The 15,627-nt window shown below is 41.5% G+C and overlaps 2 protein-coding genes across 3 annotated transcripts in view; one reads left to right on the top strand and one right to left on the bottom strand.

Moving 5' to 3' along the window:
• The window catches only part of LOC126234943 (hydroxyacylglutathione hydrolase, mitochondrial), a 105,985-nt gene extending 98,863 nt beyond the window's left edge, over nt 1–7,122 (top strand). The window contains 1 exon segment of the mRNA XM_049943682.1: nt 6,928–7,122. The gene's annotated coding sequence lies outside the window, so the exon portion shown is untranslated.
• The window catches only part of LOC126235952 (TCF3 fusion partner homolog), a 28,669-nt gene that overhangs the window by 9,038 nt on the left and 4,004 nt on the right, over nt 1–15,627 (bottom strand). For both annotated transcript variants that reach the window (XM_049944924.1, XM_049944925.1), the window contains exon 3: nt 6,866–7,010. In XM_049944924.1, coding sequence (XP_049800881.1) covers nt 6,866–7,010 — 145 coding nt within the window. The remainder of the gene's footprint in view (nt 1–6,865; nt 7,011–15,627) is intronic.

Raw genomic sequence — 15,627 nt, forward strand, 5'->3', positions numbered from 1 at the left:
CACCATTAACAAAGATCATCCTATGGTCGAAAAAAGAACCTAGGGGCTGTGAACAGAGCCTTGTGGCCTTTTAAGATTTGGCAGTTTTGTTTCTCCAAAGTTTGCTAGAGACATCATTAAAAATGCCTTTCCTTCAATAATGGACCCATCTTAAAACAGCTTAAGCTTGGAATAGAGGTACCAGTTTTTCCACTGACAGTACATTTCCTGATACTTTTACACGACAAATCATAGCAACAATGAGGGTGTTTAGAAGGGATCTTCATTGTGGCACCTCAATTAAACTGCATATTTTTGTAGTATGCAGACAAACACGAAAATGAAGATGGCACCTACTGGGTCTGCTTCCACAACTCAATCACAGCACCGAACACCCTGAGATCACACAAATTTGTGTCTTGGAGTAAAAAAGAACACTCAACATGTTTGCATAAAAGTTTTCTGGGTATGGTACCAAATCATATTCTATAAAATTACTGCCGGAGAAAACCAACGCCTTGGCTATGGTTGCAGTGGCCTCCTCCTGGATCTACTGGTGTGTCCAGTTACACGTTGGTAGTGCTCGTGCCTTGTTTTGACAGTGCAGTCTGTTGGGCTCTGATTGCTGGCAGCCAAGATGGGGCAAGCCTGAGTCCATCCTCTTTATTCATGTTCTTAGGGTGTTTAAGTATTTCAATGGCCCCTCTGATTTTGCATTTCATCATCACCGGCTGCTTGGCCAACACACAGGCTTCACTGAAGAACCTGGTCACAGGATCCATGATGTGCTAGGCTCTACTATGGACAGGGTGGATCCATTACACACTGCAGGTGTGTACAAGGTGGAATGTGAATGTGGAGAGGCATACATAGGTGAGACTAGCAGGCCAATAGGAACACTAGTTTGGGAACATGAGCACTATATTAGTCTAGGGCAACACAACAAATCTGCAGTGGCAGAACATAAACAAGATTGCGTGAAAGAAATAAAATTTAGCGAAGCCTGTGTGTTGGCCAAGCAGCCGATTATGACAAAACACAAAATCAGAGAGGCCATCGAAATACTTAAACACCCTAAGAACGTGAATAGAGAGGATGGACTCAGCCCCATCTTGGCTGCCAACAATCAGAGCCCAATAGACCACACTATCAACACGAGGCACGAGCACTACTGGCGAGTAACTGCCGCTGCACGGCTGACGTCCAGCACTTAGTAAACAGGAACCAACTTCTCATTCACTGGTTATCACCAATCATGGCACACAATACAAGAGCCAATAGATAACAGAGGTTATGCTTTCCCTCCACCGCAGTAACCTATTAAAATAAAGTTCCCTCTCCTTCCTTAAGTGACCAATGAAATGAACAATCTTTTTAAAATTATGATGTAATGGCTTGTGCAGTGAACAGTAATAACAAAATATAAGGGACAGCATAGCTAGAATGCACCAGTAGACCCAGAAGGAGGCCGCTGCAACCATGGCCGAAACATTTGTTTTCTCCAGCAGTAGTTTTATACAATATGATGTGGTGCCATACTCAGAAAACTTTTATGTTGACTGACTCTGTCTGTGGAAGCCTATGCAATTATACTTACAATGTTTCTTTCAATGTTATTTTTACTGTCCTGTAAAATCAATTTTGCAGTAGCAGCATAGGTATCCACAAAGGGGAGAGGTGGTGGAGAGCTGGGGGTAAGGGCGCCATTTGCCCCTCCCATAATCTGGTGTGCAGAATTATAATTCATTACTGAATTCTCACTGGTTTCTAGAAATATATCTCTTCAGTTTTATTAAAATGCAGATTTCCCATTGGCGAGCATGAGAGAAAATACTGTGACTTCACCGATCGCACACAGATGGCGTTTGCCCATCTGCCACACTGTTCACAAGAAATTGTCATTTTCTCGGTGTAGCAGCACTGTTGACACCATCCTGCAGTCAAGGCTGATATGAACTTCCACACAATACTGCCAAAATAGTGCCCCCATTTTTTTTCTCTCTATTGCTTCCTTGTACAGCGATTATCGAGCTGCAGAAAAGGCTCGGTCCAAAAATGGATGCATTCAGTGTGTGTCACAAGCTATAAGGACACTTCTCTACTCCCACATAAGTGTAAATGTAAATCTGGCTGTATCACATTTTGCTAACATCTGTCCTCAACACCCCAAATGACACTCCTCTCTTAATGACAATGGTAGTTTACCTTTTTTTTTTTTCATTCAAAACCAAGATCTGTTACAGCCTGGTGGGATTACATGGAGTTTCAAACAGATAAGCAATTTTACTAAATCCTGAAGAACATTATAGGTGTGCTCAAATGTGGACCCAAATAAAACAGTTGGAAAAAGAAAGTTATTCTCTACCTCATAAAAGAGAAAAAAGTATGGAATTTCAACCCCAGTGGTTTGAATCAGGTTCAGTCCTAGACTGTTAAGTAAGCTGTATCAGCCAATAATTTGCTTGTGGTTTTGGGAACTTTGCTACATTCATTTATTTGAATGCTTCCCCTGAATCATGAAAACAATCTGCAGTCATAACATATACTGTTCGCCTTAAATTATTAAGTCAACTTTACAAAAAGAGAAGACATAAAAAACCGAATAAATCCATCAACACGATCATATGTAAAGTTCTGTAAGCAAACAAAATTATATATATTTCATCACAGTGTCTGACTCATTTTCTATTTCAAAACTTTAATTTTTAGTGACAACGTAACATTACTGGTACTGGCAATAGAGTAGGAATATATTTCCTAACTCGTTGGATATGCTTGATTTATGCATACCAGAATGTAAATAAATATAATCAACTTAGGAAGGTGACATTCATAATAATATAAAAGATGTATTTTACATTACTAATATTGTAGGCCTAGCTTTTAGGTTTCAAAGTAATTTACATTCAAAAATGTACTGAATAGACAAATGTGAATTGTTAAAGGTACTATACATTTAGTATACTTCCTGTCAAATTTAGCTCTTGGTGCATGACATATCTTTAAATTCATGGAAACTGTTACATTAAAAATAATTCAGCAGCTTCCCCTCTCCCCCTCATCCCACTATCCTTGGATAAATTTCTGCAGATGCCCATGGTTTGCAGCCTAATCTGTGGTGTAGCCCAAGGTCTGGTTGGCGGATAGAAGAAAACCCAACATGCAGGACACCATGTTGATTTTTTTCGGAGTCATACGTCTTTATGATCGGTCTGATGCAGCCTGCTAAAAGTTACTTTCTTGTGCCAACTCTTCACCTCAGTGTAGCACTTACACCCTCTGTCCTCAATGATCTGTTGGCTGCATTCCAATCTATGTCTTCCCCTACAGTTTCTACCCTCTATGGGTTTGTCTAGTACCATGGAAGTTATTCCCTGGTGTCTTAACACATGTCCTATAATTCTGTCCTCCTTCTTGCCAGTGTTTTGTGCCAATTCTGCAGAGAAACTCCTCACACCTTACCTTAAGTCTATCTAATTCTCAGCATCCTTCTGTAGCTTCAAATCTCAAATGCTTCAATTCTCTTCTATTTGGGTTTTCCCAGTCCATTATTTTCTACCAGACAATGCTGTGCTCTAAACATAAATTTTCAGAAATTTCTTCACAAGATTAGGGCTGATGTTTGACAATTGCAAAATTCTCTTTCCCAGCAATGCCCTCTTTGCCTGTGCTAATATACTTTATATGTCGCCCTTGCTTTATCAGTTACTGTTATTTTGCGTCCAAGATAGCAGAAGTTCTTAACTCCATCTACTTCACAGTAACTAATGTTCATGTTAAGTTTAGAGATTAACTCATTTTTCTGATATTCCTCCTCATCACCTTTGTCTTTCTTTGGTTTACTCTCAGACCCTATTCTGTACTCATTAGACTGTTCATTCTGTTGAACACATCCTATAATTCTTCTTCATTTTCACTGAATATAGCAATGCCATCACCAGCTCTTATCACTCATATCCTTTCACCATGAACTTTAAGCCCACTCTGAACCTTTCTTTTATTTCTGCCATTGCTTTCTCGATGTATATACTGACGAGCAGGAGTGAAAGATCACATCCCTGTTTTACACCCTTTTTTAATATGAACATTTCATTCTTGGTTCTTGTTCATGCTGTATATTAATCCATGTTTCCCTATAGTTTATTCCTGTTTTTCTCAGAATTTCGAACATCCTGTACACTATTTTTCATTGGTGAATGCTTACAAAATATATGAACATGTCTTGATTTTCCTTAAGTATTGTTACAATATCAATCACAATCTGAGAACTGCCTCTTTTGTGCCCTTACCTTCCCTAAAGCTAATTATTCTTTCCAACGGATACGATGCTTGAGATGTAAAGCCGACTATGTGATAATTCTCACACTTGTCTGCCCTTGCTATCTTGGAAACTGTGTGACTGGTATTTTTCTGAAAGTCCGATGATATGTCTACATCCTCAGATTCTAAACAACAACCACTTCCCCCAATGACGTTAGAAATTCTGAAGGAATGTTATCTATCCTTTCTGCCTTATTGGACAGCAAGACTTCCAAAGCTCTAGTAAACTCTGACTCTAATACTGGATCTACTGTCTTACATATCGACTCCTATTTCCTCCTCAATCATGTCATCAGACAAATCCTCCCCCTTATACTGGCCTTCAATGAACTCTTTCCTCCAACCCACTCTATCCTCTGTGATTAACAGTGGAATTCCTATTCCACTCTTAATGCTGATGCCCTTGCTTCTAATTTCACTGAAGGTTGTTTTTTTGACTGCTCTATGCTGAATCATTTCTTCTGACAACCTCTTCTGTTTTGATTTCTTCAAATTTTTCCTGCAGTTCCTATTTATTTCATTCCTAAGTGACATATTTGTGTATTCTAGTTTCACTGCACACTTTTGTATATCCATCTTCCTTCATTAATTGGAACATTTCTTCATAGTTACCTTCTTTGTATTTATGCTTGTCTGTCTTAACATGTAATTGCCATTTTTAGGGACGTCCATTCCTCTTCAGCTGAACTGCCTAATGTGGTATTCATTATCTAGTATCTTTACTCCCAGAGAACGTCAAACATATCTCGCCAAGCCTCAGTACTTCAGTATTTCACTTCCTTCCATAATTATTCTTCTGGATGAATCTCTCCAGCTTCTGCCTTCTCTTCATCAGTACTAAATTGTCATACGAATCTATTTCCTATTTCAGATTCACTGTCTGATCATGATGTAATCCAACTGGAATCTTCCCGTACCTTGAGGTCTTTCCCAAACATACCTCCTCCTTTCATGATTTTTGAACAGTGTATTCACTATTACCAGCTGAAATTCACTGTAAAATTCCACTGGTCTTCCTCTGTTATTTCTACTACCAAGCCCATAATTTCCTGTTTCTCTTTCTGCTGTTCCTTCTCCTACTACCACTTTCCAATCCCTCATGTTTGTTAGGTTATCATTTCCTTTTACAAACTGAATTACCCATTTCAGATCCTCATATACTGTCTCTATCTCTTCATCTTATGATTAGGCCATTGCATGTATGGCTGAACTAATATTGTTGGTGTTGATCTGCTTTCAATTTTGATGAGAACAACCCTATCTCTGAAGTATTTGCAATAATTCACTCTCTCTGCCCTACCTTCCTATTCATAACAATTCCTACTGCTGTTGATATGACCCTATTTTCGTCTGACCAGAAATCCATCTCTTCTTTCCATTTCACTTCACTTCACTGATCCCAACTATATCTAGTTTGACTCTTTGCATATTTTCTAGCTTCCCCATCACACTTAAGTTTCTGACATTCTATGCTCTGACTCACAGAATGTTACCCTTCCATTGGTTACGCTGATGATTACCTCCCTCTTGGTAGTCCCCTGTAACAGACACAAATGGGGGGGGGGGGGGAGGGGGGGGGACTAATCTGCTATCTTTTGCCAAAGGAGAGATCATCACAGCACTTAATCAATTACAGGCCACATGTCACACCTGAACACATGGTGTGGCTTTAATGTAGTAGTTCCCGTGGCTGATTTACACATTGGCAAAGCTGAAGTACATATTTTATTTGATGGTTTTTGTATTTATACTTGCGCCCTACAAAAATGTGCAGTTTACAATTGAAATACCGTATTGAAGATCATTGTTTTTGGTACAATTTATTGTGGTAAAGGATAAGGAATGTGAAATTGTTACTGGTTAATGTTACGCCTAGGCCAGCAGTTGCATATGGAGGAAAATAATGGTCATTATAATGTTATATACAAACCCAAGCCTCAAGAGAAAGGTCAAGATCCAATTTCGACATTGAATAATTAGTAATTACCAATATCAGTAAAGTTTTGCATGTCAATAGGGAAAATATCAAATTTCATTACACTTCTTAATTACCACTGATTTTGTGTTGCTGTACATGAGGAAGTTTGACGTCCTTAATTATACCTTACACTAACGTAAATTAAAGATTTATTCTGAACTCTTCACAGGAATTCTTAAAAATAATGTGAAAACAATTACATTTTGTTACAATACAATTACTTTTGGCACTTATTATATTACTCCACTATCGTATCTTGGACAACTTTAGACAGATTCCTCTCGAGGTCTATGGAATATGGTTCACATAAGTATTAGTCTGCTTATTACGCATTCAGTTCCAAAGTGTGGATCTTACAAATGATGATAAAAAAAGTTAGGTACATAATTCCCCTGGACATCATACAGACACCACTGCAAACTTAATTTTGAGTGAGCACAAATTCAGTCTAATATCACAGTCCACTTACAATACAAATCAGACCTCTGCTCAGTCATGTCAGAAAAAGAATAAAACTTATAATAATACATATGTGTCAAAGTTAGCAATCATGATGGCTCATTGTCAATAAGAAAATATGTGCTATACCTTTGCTGAAGGTGTCCGTTCTATATTTTTGGACTGATGCTTCTCCGTTTTAACTGTTGCAGAAGAGCTTGGTTCATCTAATGAAAGTTGAAGGTACGCATTCCGCCAATTATCTCCATGCTGGTCAAGGCAGTCCATCAAAAATCTGAAGAAAGAACTCTATATTCAGAAAATTAACCTTTAAAATCTTAGAACTGTGAATGGCCTTACCCTGTAAATAAATAAGTAGCTGCAGAAAATAAATTTAATGCCTAATATTTTAGGTTTTTATTATACTCATCTATCATACACAATGTTATTGCTTAAAAAGGAAGAAGTACAAATAAAAGTCATTTATACATTACTAAGTAAGTGTTACTAATTTTTGCAGTCTGTACTGTGACTTGCGTAAGTTCTCAAAACAAAAATTTCACTGTATTAGTTTATCTTAGTCTTGCTGTAGTTATAAAGAATTTTACCTTTTCTGTTGTAAGATTCCTAACAGCAGATTTCTGCTTTAGAATTGATATACACATGGTGGAGAAAAATTTTGTCACAAAATTTTAACCGTGGATAGCTGATTCCAGTAGGAACCAAAACTAATAATGTTGTGTAGGTCAACAATGCACAATTTTTAAACTACGGAAACTTGGTAGCAGGATTGCCCTGTTGCTGGATGCTCTGGACAACGCATGACCGTGAGTACTTAGCCTGCTGGAGATCGCGATTTATCCAAGGTGGCCTGCACGGTCGGTGGTAGCACGCCAGCCTTCCATTTCCATTCTGGGGGGGGGGGGGGGGGGGGCAATCTGCCGGGGTCCCAACACATCCAGTCTATCTACATGTACATACCTACTCCGCAACCGCAATCCACCATATGGTGCATGGCGGAAGGTACCTCGTACCACAACTAGCATCTTCTCTCCCTGGTTCCACACCCAAACAGAACGAAGGAAAAATGACTGCCTATATGCCTCTGTACGAGCCCTAATCTCTCTTATCTTATCTTTGTGGTCTTTCACGAAATGTAAGTTGGCGGCAGTAAAATTTTACTGCGGTCAGCCTCAAATGCTGGTCTTCTAAATTTCCTCAATTGTGGTCAGTCAGTCAGTTGTTTGCTTTCGACAGCCAGTGCGCTTTTGACACAGCTCAGTGAGCCTTGAGCAGCCGCTGGTGAAGTATCAGTGCAGCAGCAGTGCAGTAGCGAGTCACATATTTAGCTTTCATATTTGTTTTATAGTTTGATTCTTAATTTCTTTCCAAGTGTTTGTGGGCTTGCATATTTAATTACATAAAATCCTGCGTATTCTCGTATTTGAGAGGCGTAATATTGCTTATTGATAGCCGTAGAGTATACATTCGCGGAGTCGTTAGATATTAGCAGTAGGATGGATAGGGTGTGTGCGGGCGTAGGAGGAATTGGCCGCGGTTCGTGAGCAGCTGAGTGTGGTGTTGGCCACTGTCAGCCGCCTTCAGGCTGCTGCCTTGAGTTGCAGTGACGGCGGAGGGTCTGGCGCATCGCTTGAGACACCCCAGGTGTCGCTTGCTGCGTCCACTGACTCAGCCGTCGAGGCACCTTCTAGTGTACCCGGCGCGTTGGGGCTGCCCTCACCTCAGGGTGAGTGGAGGACTGCAATGCGTTCGCGCCGCTCGAGGTGGAGGGCCAATGTGGAGGCTGGCTGGTTGGCCTCGCCCGTTCATCCTGTCAGTGGGCAGGTGACCGCTCCTTCAGCAGGGCCCGAGCAGGCACACGAGGGCAAAGGCTTGCTGGTTACTGGGAGCTCCAACGTTAGCCGGGTGATGGAGCCCCGTAGGGAAATAGCATACAGGGCTGGAAAGAAATCCAACGTGCACTTAGTTTGTCTGCCGTGGGGCCTCATCCAAGATGTGGAGGCGGCCTTGCCTGCGGCTATCAAGCGTACGGGGTGCAGTCGTCTGCAAGTAGTTGCTCACGTCGGCACCAATGATGCCTGTCGCTTGGGTTCTGAGGCAATCCTCGGTTTGTACAGGGCGGCCGATGGATTTGGTGAAGGCCGCTGGCCTCGCACGCGGGGTGCAAGCAGAGCTCTATATTTGCAGCATCGTTCCCAGAGTGGATCGGGGTCCTTTGGTTTGGAGCCGAGTGGAGGGTCTCAACCAGAGGCTTCGTCGACTCTGTACGTGCAGATTTCTAGACTTGCGCTATTGGGTGGGGAATTGTAGGACGCCCCTAGATAGGTCAGGGGTGCACTACACAAAGGAAGCTGCTACTCAGGTAGCAGAGTACTTGTGGCGTGCACATGGGGGTTTTTAGGCTAGGCAGTAGTGCGAGGTGTCCTCATGAACACTCACCAGTCGACGTGCAGGCAGGGAAATCAGGACACGCACAGTATAAAGACACTTCAGCTATCAAGATATTAGTAGTAAATTTTCAGAGTGTTCGGAATAAAGTTCCTGAATTTACTGCCCTCCAGGAAGTGTGTGGCGTGCAAATTATTCTCAGGAGACTGAGACCTGGCTGGACCCTGAGATAGGAAGTTCTGAAATATTCAGTGAGGGTTGGAACGTGTTTCGGAAAGACAGATTAGACACCGTAGGAGGTGGTGTCTTCACTGCAGTTGACAAAAAATATTGTGTTTACTGAGGTCGAAGTAGAGTGTGATTGTGAAGTTATCTGGACATGTTTAACAGGGATAGGGGAAATAAAGTTAATTGTGGGGTGTTATTACCAGCCACCAGGTTCCACCGTGACAGTTCTAGAATCATTCAAAGGGAGTCTACATGTTGTGTCGCAGAAGTACCCGGATCATGCTATATTAGTCGGAGGCGACTTCAACCTATCTAGTATAGACTGAGATGACTATGGGTTCATTACGGGTGGTACAGACAAGCCGTCGTGTGAATTACTTTTGAATACATTATCTGAAAACTGTCTTGAGCAGCTAAATCGACATCCAACGCGTAATGGAAATATTTTAGATCTGGTAGCCACGAACAGACCAGACCTCATCGACGGTGTCAGTTTTGAGACAGGAATTAGTGATCAAGATGTTGTCATTACGACTATGGTTACGAAAGTTAAGAAGTCGGTCAAGAAGGCTAGGAGGCTATTCTTACTAGAAAGAGCAGATAAGCAGTTGTTAGCATCCCACTTAGTAAATGAAACGATTTCATTTACTTCCAGTATGATGGACATGGAAGAATTATGGGCAAATTTTAAACACATTGTAAATTACGCATTGGAGAAGTATGTGCCAAAAAAGTGGGTTACGGACGGAAAAGACCCACCGTGGTTTAACAGCGCAATTCGGAGAATGCTCAGGAAGCAAAGGCAGTTGCACTCGCGGTACAAGAAAGATCAGGAGAATGAGGACAAGCAAAAGTTAGTAGAGATTCGTGGTGCTGTAAAAAGAGCGATGCGCAAAGCATTCAACCACTACCACCATCACACCTTAGCAGAAGATCTTGCTGAAAACCCAAGGAAATTCTGGTCTTACGTAAAATTGGTCGGCGGGTCGAAGGCTTCCATCCAGTCAGTCACTGATCAGTCTGGCCTGGTAACGGAAGACAGCAAAACGAAAGCTGAAATTTTAAATTTAGCATTTGAGAAATCCTTCATGCAGGAGGATCGTACAAACATACCGCCGTTTGAGTCTCGTACAGATTCCTGTATGGAGGACATCGTGATAGACATCCCTGGGGTTGTGAAGCAGCTGAATGGGTTGAAAATAAATAAATCGCCAGGTCCTGATGGGATTCCAATTCGGTTTTACAGAGAGTACTCTACTGCATTGGCTCCTTACTTAGCTTGCATTTATCGCGAATCTCTAGCCCAACGTAAAGTCCCGAGCGACTGGAAAAAAGCGCAGGTGACGCCTGTATATAAGAAGGGTAGAAGGACAGATCCTCAAAATTACAGACCAATATCCTTAACAACGATTTGTTGCAGGATTCTCGAACATATTCTCAGTTCGAATATAATGAATTTCCTTGAGCCAGAGAAGTTGCTGTCCATGCAAATTTTAAACACATTGTAAATCATGCATTGGACAAGTATGTGCCGAAAAAATGGGTTACAGATGGAAAAGACCCACCGTGGTTTAACAGTGCAATTCGGAGAATGCTCAGGAAGCAAAAGCAGTTGCACTCGCGGTACAATCCGAATGTAGAAAGCATCGCTCCTGCAAAACACAACTCGCCCTTTTTTCACATGATGTCTTGCGAACCATGGATGAAGGGTATCAGATGGATACCATATTCCTTGGCTTCCGGAAAGCGTTTGACTCTGTGCCCCACTGCAGACTCCTAACTAAGGTACGAACATATGAAATTGGTTCCCGAGTATGTGAGTGGCTCGAAGACTTCTTAAGTAATAGAACCCAGTACGTTGTCCTTGATGGTGAGTGTTCATCGGAGGTGAGGGTATCATCTGGAGTGCCCCAGGGAAGTGTGGTAGGTCCGCTGTTGTTTTCTATCTACATAAATGATCTTTTGGATAGGGTGGATAGCAATGTGCGACTGTTTGCTGATGATGATGTGGTGTACGGGAAGGTGTTGTCGTTGAGTGACTGTAGGAGGATACAAGATTACTTGTACAGGATTTGTGATTGGTGTAAAGAATGGCAGCTAACTCTAAATATAGATAAATGTAAATTAATGCAGATGAATAGAAAAAAGAATTCCGTAATGTTTGAATACTCCATTAGTAGTGTAGCACTTGACACAGTCACGTTGATTAAATATTTGGGCGTAACATTGCAGAGCGATATGAAGTGGGACAAGCATGTAATGGCAGTTGTGGGGAAGGCGGGTAGTCATCTTTGGTTCATTGGTAGAATTTGGGAAGATGTGGTTCATCTGTAAAGTAGACCGCTTATAAAACACTAATACGACCTATTCTTGAGTACTGCTCAAGCTTTTGGGATCCCTATCAGGTCGGATTGCGGGAGGACATAGAAGCAATTCAGAGGCGGGCTGCTAGATTTGTTACTGGTAGGTTTGATCATCACGCGAGTGTTATGGAAATGTTTCAGGAAGTCGGGTGGGAGTCTCTAGAGGAAAGGAGGTGTTCTTTTCATGAATCGCTATTGAGGAAATTTAGAGAACCAGCAAATGAGGCTGACTGCAGTACAATTTTACTGACTGACTAACCACAATTGTGGTTTCATGATAAGACGTACTGGGAACAAACCCATCAACAGCTACCAGTTCGTATACAGAAAGTCTCTTACAAATTGTGTCAGTCCTGGAAAGGGCATTTTTTGCAGCTAGGATGCTGTTTACTTAAAGCAGGTGCTCGAACTGGCGACCCTCTGACGTGGCACAAGCTTGGTAATGTCGAACACTTTCAAAGATTCCTGGCATTGCCCTGATGTGACTGGCGGCATGTTGAATGCGACCCATTTATTCCTCTTCGTTCCTAGGTGGCTCGCATCCAGGTGGGTGGACTAGAACCTTGAAGAATCCCAACAGGAAAAAGTCCAGTTGTGTAAGGTCTGGTGATCGTGGGGGCCATGTCCTACGAGCACCTCTGCCTATTACTTGGCCATTGAAGAGTTCATTGAAATATCCGTGCAGAGCACAACTGTTATGTGCGGGCGCCCCATTATGCTGCAACCACAGGCCTACACCGTATGTCAAGGGGAACACATTCCAGCAGGCTGGGTAGCGTTTCTTGCAAAAAGTGAAGGTAATTTGCCTGGTAAGTTGAGGGCGTTGATGGACCAACCCAATCAGATTGCCACCCACAATGCCTGCCCAAATGTTGAGCAAAAATTGTTCCTGGTGTCCGTGGATGTACATGACGTGAGGATTTCCCCTTGCCCAGTAATGAATGTTTCGATTGTTGTAAAGGCCATCCCGATGGAAGGTGCACTCGTTGGTAAACAACACAATGGTGGCGAAGTCGGGAGATCTCACACTTTTTTTTTTTTTAGGTGGCTATCCATTCAGTCTAGATAATGACAGAAGACACTAAGTATTAGTGTCAGACCCAAAGAAATGTACACCACAGATGACACTACTGAAATCCCAGTGATCGATTTCTGAGGCATTCATAACAAAGATAAAGAGTTTGAAGCAATCCTAAACAGCAGTGGGACTCTCATATTAAATACTGAAAGCTAACTGAAATCTAGCATCGATATCAGTGAAATTTTTGGGCTAGATCTAAGTATACATTGAAAGGACAAGTCAATGGGAAAGGATGGGGTGTATTTGTGGCAGCAGACAAGAAACTCAGATTCATCTAGATAAAAACTGAAGATGCAAGTGAGATCATTTGGGCATTATAAAATTGTTTCTTTCTATTAGACACCATTCTCACCCCATGGATCAAACATAAAAGTTTAGAGAATCCCTCAACCCTCTAACACGAATGTTCCCTATCACACTGTCATTACTGAAAGAGACTAACCATCCCACAACAGTTTAATACTGTTACAGTTTTATAAGTGGTCAGCATGACAAGATACTCAAAACAGTACTGACTCCTTTTTCTGAAAATTACTTAGAACAAATAGCTCACAATAATGGCAACAAACAGATGTGATCTCTTTGAAACTGGGTCAGCCAGTGTGGCCAAGCAGTTCTAGGCACTTCAGTCTGGAACCGCGCGACCCCTACGGTCGCAGGTTTGAATCCTGCCTCGGGCATGGATGTGTGTGATGTCCTTAGGTTAGTTTCGTTTAAGTAGCCTAGTTCTAAGTTCTAGGGGACTGACCTCAGATGTTAAGTCCCATAGTGCTTAGAGCCATTTGAACCATTTCAGCCATTTGAAAATAGAATCAATAACCTGTAGACAGCAGTAGCAACTATGATACCTAAAACCAATAGTAAGATTTAAATGTTCAACAATCCAGACAGAGAGGTGGCCAGGTCATATACAAAAAATCATCTCAAAGCATTTACCTCTGAGCAGGAGCATGTAGAGGAATTGTGTCTCAAGCTTAAAAGAGCAAGCACTTGATAGATGTGCACCTAGTAGAATCTACTCTACTAGAAGGAAGGACTCTTCATGGTGTACATTAACTATAAGTAAACTTGTAAACAAACAGTGAGTACCACTTAACAGAAATAGATGCTGTATGAAATATGTATGGCTATCAAAAAGGGCAGCAATGTGAGACACTTCCAACGACTATCATATCGCAATCTTATCAAACCACCTCTCACAAAACCCAAAGAAATTTTGGTAGAGGCAGTCAGTGGCATGACAGTGAAGTGTCCAGGCATCCCTGTCAGATCAACATAGAATAAGTGGCTGAGTTAGCTTCCAGTTTAACCACAGCAGACCACAGACCAATCAGGAAAAAAAACTGTGCACCAGAGAGTGGAATAAAACACAGGTCACACCTGTGTGCAAGAAGGGTAGCTGAAGTGATTCATTCTCATTTGATCTCATTGCTGTCCATGTGGCGTAGAATCGTAGAACAGTTTCTAAGCTCAAACATAATGTATCTCAAACAGAACGTCCTCCTCCATAAAAAACAGCATGAATTTTGGAAACAGAGGTCATGCGAAACCCAAATCACACTTTGCTCACATGACATCCTGAAAGCCATAGATCAAAGCATTCAGGTACGAAAAAAGGGCGAAAATGTGGAGGCAAACCTTGATAAAGTTACAAAGTGGAGCAAAGATTGGCAGCTTGCAACTGAGATTCAGAAATGTTACTTGTGCATTTCACAAATTGCAGAAAAGTGCTATACTATGATTGTAGCATCAATGAGTCACTATTGGAATCAGTCAACTCAGACAATTACATGAGTGTAACAATTTGTATGGACATGAAGCACAATAATCACATTGGCACAGTCATAGGTAAAGCAGGTGATGGTCTTCACTTCATTGAAAGGATGCTGGGAAAAATCAATCAGTCTACTAAGGAAACTACTTACAAAAGACTTAAGGTGCTATTTATGAATATTGTTTACATGTGTGGAACCAACACTAAATAGGACTAATTGTGGGTATTAAAAGCATACACGGAATTGCAGCATGAATGGATCAGATTTGCCTGATTCATGGGAGAGCCACAAATGCTGAAAAGCCTGAATTGCGGAAACCTGAAGATACACATCAATTATTTAGCAAAATTCTACTTACTAAGTTTTAAGAGGAAGTACTACGCAAAGAAATATATTTCAGCTCCATACAAACTGCAGCCACTGGGTCCGCAAACACAAGATTAGACATGTTATCGTGGTCACAGGCAATTAAGCCATCATTCTTCCTGTGTTCCATATGTGATTGGAATGGGGAAAAAACTCTTAACAAATGGTACAATACTATATACCTTCTGCCATGAACTTTGAAGTGTATGTATATAGGAGGAGCAAAGGGGAAAATTGGGAAATACCGAAGCGTCCGATCCCGCCTGTCTGCTTTGACCCATGATGTCACAAATATGGTGGAAACGACCATAAACCACGATTCCAATATGGCGCATATAAAGTCGTTACGTACACATTATGAGGACGAAAATACATCGAAAAACACACACACACGTTCCACAAAAAGCCTAATGACACTAACGGGACAAGTGCGGGAAATAGGGGGTTTTTGGGTGGGGAAAACTAAATATAAACAAATTTAGACACCCACCCCCATACAAAACCACACAAAACGACAAAAAAAACCGACATCACAAAACTCCCCAAATACCACTAAACACAATATCATCTGGAATCGGACACTTCCCTTGACCTATATAGCTCAACAGCAGCTCCGTATCCCATAAATGGGGATCGAACACTTCCCTTGACCTATATACCTCAACAGCAGCTCCCGATCCCATAAATTGG

This window comes from Schistocerca nitens, chromosome 2 (genome assembly GCF_023898315.1).
Source record: "Schistocerca nitens isolate TAMUIC-IGC-003100 chromosome 2, iqSchNite1.1, whole genome shotgun sequence".
Classification (NCBI taxonomy): domain Eukaryota; kingdom Metazoa; phylum Arthropoda; class Insecta; order Orthoptera; family Acrididae; genus Schistocerca; species Schistocerca nitens.